Genomic DNA, 5,499 nt, shown 5'->3' on the forward strand with positions numbered 1-5,499 from the left:
TCCTCATTCTAGAAAATTGAGCTAACTATAAGATTAGCTTGTTTTAAGCCTTCCTTGAAAGTGATGTTGTAGAGTGGTTTGCATCAAGGGGGTGAGTGATGTGGCTTTTGATGTACTCAATTTGATGAATTGTAAGTTTTAGTCTTTTTTTTTTGTGAGCTAGGAATCTTTTATGCTAATTTGGTTAATAAATATTAAGTGGAAAAGTTTGCTCAAAAAGTTTTCTCGACTTGAGGGCAATGTTCGAGAAACTTGGTTTGCAGTATATTTTTCTTGGTTGAAATTAAAAAATCTCGATCGAAATTTGGCATTGTCCTTATTTTCAAGGGTTTTAAAAAATATTTTTTAGTTACAATGTATTATTTTTAATGCTAGATTCCATTTACATTTGAACATGAAAAAAGCAATGTATTATTTTTAATGCTAGATTCCATTTACATTTGAACATGAAAAAAGCATCTTTTTTCGATGTGAACGAGTGCCAAGTGGCAAGAACCTACCGGAAACTTTAAGATGAACAAACATAGTATTGATATCGACGGCAGAGAGTGGTTGATGACGTGGAGGATCTGACGATGACAAAACGGTCCAAAGCAAAGAAGCCATGCGATTGGTGGAGATTGCGGAAAAATGGATCTGATTGGTGTATAGAGGGAGGCGGAGCGGGGTCAGCGCTGGCAAGGACACGTTGAAGGTCGGAACAAGCCCGACAGGGTCGTGGCGTGACCGAGGTCCTATAAAAGCGCGGTCGCAGTTTATTTGAATATATCGAGTCTTGTTTGCTGCTAAAGGGCTTCAGGGTTTTGGCCTGCGAACTGTGCGATTAGGGCTTTAGCTTGCAATACTGTCCTTAGGGTTTCGACCCCGCGTTTTCTACCAGGTAAGGCTGTCTGCGGCACCAGATCTTCTCTGTAAGGATAAGCTCCGGCATGGCTCTTCGGTGGTGTTCCGGCAGTGGTCTCTTCGCTTTCCTCGTCGCAGGTTGGCTTTCCATCTCCTTTTTGTGCTTTGGTTTTTCATTTATCTGTGCAGATTTACTTGCATTGGTGGCCTTTTATCTTGCCTACCGTTGCTCGTTCTCTGATCCGAACCAGTAGATCTAGGTTTGCCTAAAGCGTTCGTTTGAATTGCAATTGTGAAGACGATGTCTCGGATTAAGAGCTTTTCTCGAGTCTGGCAGTGTTGTAAACTTAAGATTAGGATTTGAACACCAGTTAGTTTTAGGGTGTAGAACAGCAGGAACCCTGAAGCTTGCAAAGCTGGAAGTTTTAGGGCTGTATACCGAGTGGTGTCAGCTGCCTGTTTTTGGATGTGTATTAACGGCGGTGTTAGTCTTTTCTAATGTGATCGCTTTTGATATTCTCGTCAAAGATGTCCGTTCTAGAGTTAAGGCTTCCTGTTTTCAGGAGTCTGATGGTGTTACCGTGTTTTTGCAGGAATTTTTCTTGCGTCACTCGTGGCTGCTGAAGAGGCTCCCAAGCTGGGTACTGTAATTGGGATCGACCTCGGCACAACCTACTCATGTGTTGGAGTATACAAGAACGGTCATGTGGAAATCATCGCCAATGACCAGGGTAACCGAATCACGCCATCCTGGGTGGCCTTCACTGACACTGAAAGGCTGATCGGAGAGGCAGCCAAAAATCAGGCTGCCGTAAATCCAGAAAGAACCATTTTCGATGTTAAAAGATTGATCGGCAGGAAGTAAGTGGCCTGAGCATTAAAAACGCCTCAGTTCATTGAAATGAATTACAACCTTAGTTAGTTCCATGTTCTCTGCTTAATCCTTTCAATCATCAACACTTATTTATCATCAGTAATGAGTAGTCAAACCCATCAGCTGCTTATCAACCGTAATGTGTACCATTCATCTATCGCTACTGTATCGCTTCCTTATACGTGGTCTCTATGACAGATTTGAGGATAAAGAAGTTCAGAGAGACATTAAGCTTTTCCCCTACAAAATCATCAACAAAGATGGGAAACCTTACATCCAAGTCAAGATTAAGGATGGTGAAGTGAAGGTCTTCAGCCCTGAAGAAATCAGTGCTATGGTGCTCACTAAAATGAAGGAAACAGCGGAGGCTTTTCTGGGCAAGAAAATCAAGGATGCAGTGGTTACTGTTCCAGGTAATTCATTATTCTGTGCAGTACCGTTGTTCTGCTATGGTTAATTATTTTAGGTTTCTTGGGGAAATTTGTACACTGTTTACAGTCCTGTATAGTGATCAATTATTTTGCATGCAATTTTTGCAGCCTACTTCAATGATGCCCAAAGGCAAGCCACCAAGGATGCGGGGATTATTGCAGGGCTGAATGTTGCTCGGATAATCAACGAGCCCACTGCTGCTGCCATTGCCTATGGGCTGGACAAGAAAGGAGGGGAGAAGAACATCCTTGTCTTTGATCTGGGAGGTGGCACATTTGATGTGAGCATTCTGACCATTGACAATGGAGTCTTTGAAGTTCTGGCAACCAATGGAGATACCCACCTTGGAGGTAGTGCTTCAAGGCCCTAAATTAGAATGCTTATTCAGCCGACTACACCAGTAGTTTGTTTTACTTTCAATGGATCAAGGTTAATGAACTAAAACATATCATGGGAAGGAATAAGTTATCTCATATATCAAAAGGGTTAATCAACTAAAACATATCATGGAAGGAATAAGTATCATGGGAAGGAATAAGTAATCTCATATATCAAAAGGGTTAATCAACTAAAACATATCATGGGAGGAATAAGTAATCTCATGTATCAAAAGCTTATTGGACAAGTTTAATCTTTCTAGGTGAGGACTTCGACCAACGTATCATGGAGTACTTCATCAAGCTTATCAAGAAGAAGTACAACAAAGACATCAGCAAAGATAACCGAGCTCTTGGTAAGCTAAGAAGGGAAGCTGAGAGGGCCAAGAGGGCTCTGAGCAACCAGCATCAAGTGAGAGTTGAGATCGAGTCCTTGTTTGATGGCATTGACTTTTCTGAGCCCCTTACACGGGCCAGGTTTGAGGAACTCAACAATGACCTCTTCAGAAAGACCATGGGCCCTGTTAAGAAGGCCATGGATGATGCTGGTCTGCAGAAGTCTCAAATTGATGAGATTGTGCTGGTTGGTGGAAGTACCCGTATTCCCAAGGTCCAGCAATTGTTGAAGGAGTACTTTGATGGGAAGGAGCCCAACAAGGGTGTCAACCCAGATGAGGCTGTGGCATACGGAGCTGCCGTTCAAGGTGGCATTCTGAGTGGAGAAGGTGGTGATGAAACCAAAGGTATTCTTTTCATCCTCCATCTCTTGTTTTCTTAAAAACACGTGCTGTGTGTCAGTAGATTTGGTGCTGTGTGTCAGTCGATTTGGATCTCTTGCCAATTTCTGGGATTTCATATTTTAAAATTGATCTTTATCATATTGTAGAAATTCTGCTGTTGGATGTTACTCCGCTCACCCTCGGAATTGAGACTGTTGGTGGGGTGATGACCAAGTTGATTCCGAGGAACACTGTCATTCCCACCAAGAAGTCCCAGGTTTTCACAACCTATCAGGACCAGCAAACTACTGTCTCAATTCAGGTGCAATGCTGACACTGTTGCCTGTTTTCTAGTTGGCACATTATTTCCTTGAAACATGGTCTTTGGTGGTTCTATGTCACATTCTTCCCATGGCACATATAGTCTTTGTGTATCTGCTAATTTTGTGCTATATCAATAGGTTTTTGAAGGTGAACGCAGTATGACAAAGGATTGCCGAGAGTTGGGTAGATTTGACCTGTCTGGTATACCACCAGCTCCACGGTATGGAATGGGTTCTGCATGCTCAATTTTTCTCTCTTTTTTTTTTGAAGTGGTTTGGTCTCCACACTACTGCAGTACCCCTGGTGTTTTGAACTTAAACAAGACTTGGTTCTCTTTGCGTGACTGTGCTTTGGTCTTATGGCTAATCTGTCTGTATGTTTGCTGCTTTCCGGCAGAGGTGTTCCCCAGATTGAAGTCACTTTTGAGGTGGATGCCAATGGTATCTTGAACGTGAAGGCCGAGGATAAGGGCACTGGTAAGGCCGAAAAGATTACCATCACCAATGACAAGGGCAGGTTGAGCCAGGAAGAAATTGAAAGGATGGTGAGAGAAGCAGAGGACTTCGCTGATGAAGACAAGAAGGTGAAGGAAAGAGTAGATGCCAGCAACAGCCTGGAAACCTATGTCTACAATATGAAGAACACCATCAATGACAAGGACAAGCTTGCAGACAAGATTGAGAAGGATGACAAGGAGAAAATTGATGCTGCACTCAAAGATGCCCTTGATTGGTTGGATGACAATCGGAGTGCCGAGAAGGAAGATTTTGAGGAGAAGTTGAAGGAGGTTGAAGCTATATGCAACCCGATTATCTCAAAAGTGTATCAGCAATCAGGTGGTCCTTCTGATAGTGGGGATGAAGACGATTTGCATGAGGAGTTGTAAAGTTTTTCTTAAACTTGAAGAGGTCCCTTAATGAAATGCGGATCCAAGAGCTGCCATCATTCTTGATCTTTCCTTGTAGAAGTTGTGTTCACTCTAGTTAAAAACACATATTTTTTTATCCTAATCAGTAGACACAAAGGTATGCAGATAAGAGTCTAGATAAGTTAAGATCAGTAAGCAGCCGGGAAGCTTGAAAACTTTCTTTTAGCTTTGATGAGCCAGAATTTTGAGTTTATTACTTAAACTCCGTAATCATGTAAACAAATTTGAGCGGATATTTTTTTCACTTGAGAATATATCTGGTTGCTGGTACTATTTTGATGTAACATTGTTCTTACATGCCAACATTGATTTTGATTTATGACAACAATGTGTCAGCCATTGTACTTTTTTTTTCCCTGATCGCTCTTGTTTCTTGTCTTACTGGTGCAATCGAGTATGTAGTTTGCAGTTTGTCCTGTAATTTTGACAGCATCCTGTGGTCCTCTCCTCCCCCCCATGGTGGGTGGTTGCATGTTTCGTGGCCTTAGGAATGAAAATCCAGGCCTTGCTTTTACAGATATTAAGAATGAATACCTTAGGGAGTGCCGTGTCTTTTCAATTGTAATAAATGAATAGCTAGGTGGTGAGCTGTGGGTTGTATAATAGAGGATGTTTTACGCAGTGGGCCTAAAGACCTCTTTGAAATTCAGAATGTGGGTTGCACGGGACCAGTGTTTTTTCACTGGCCGTCAAGCTCGAATCGGTTTTTAAATGCAGAAGTTAATCGGTTTGAAATTTTGAGGCTAGGCAAAATTACCCAAATTGAGCCACAAAAATTACATTAAAAGATGGTTTTTTTGGACCCCGGTACAAGAGATTAGATTGCTAGCGTGTTGACAATCTGATGCATCAAACAGCTTCTGCACCTGCTGTGTTGTGAATTAGCTGTGTATTCGTGCTGAAAAGTGCACTGATGTGAAGCCTAGATTTGCTCTCTGTTACTGACTTGCTGTTGCGAAAGACAATGAACAATCTCATATGCAGTGCTAGAGAAAAAAAAAC

At 42.0% G+C, this 5,499-nt stretch overlaps 1 protein-coding gene across 1 annotated transcript; it reads left to right on the forward strand.

Moving 5' to 3' along the window:
• The first annotated feature begins 764 nt into the window (after nucleotides 1-764).
• LOC147635335 (luminal-binding protein 4-like) lies at nucleotides 765-4,851 on the forward strand. Its single transcript, XM_086802574.1, has 8 exons — nucleotides 765-981; nucleotides 1,437-1,704; nucleotides 1,916-2,130; nucleotides 2,257-2,499; nucleotides 2,790-3,269; nucleotides 3,413-3,567; nucleotides 3,707-3,789; nucleotides 3,966-4,851. Exons 1-8 carry the CDS (start codon nucleotides 930-932, stop codon nucleotides 4,453-4,455), a joined length of 1,986 nt encoding a protein of 661 aa, XP_086658700.1. The 5' UTR covers nucleotides 765-929; the 3' UTR covers nucleotides 4,456-4,851.
• The last annotated feature ends 648 nt before the right edge of the window (nucleotides 4,852-5,499 follow it).

Source organism: Cibotium barometz, chromosome 9 (genome assembly GCF_041138505.1).
Source record: "Cibotium barometz isolate CiBa-2024 chromosome 9, ASM4113850v1, whole genome shotgun sequence".
NCBI classification, from domain to species: domain Eukaryota; kingdom Viridiplantae; phylum Streptophyta; class Polypodiopsida; order Cyatheales; family Cibotiaceae; genus Cibotium; species Cibotium barometz.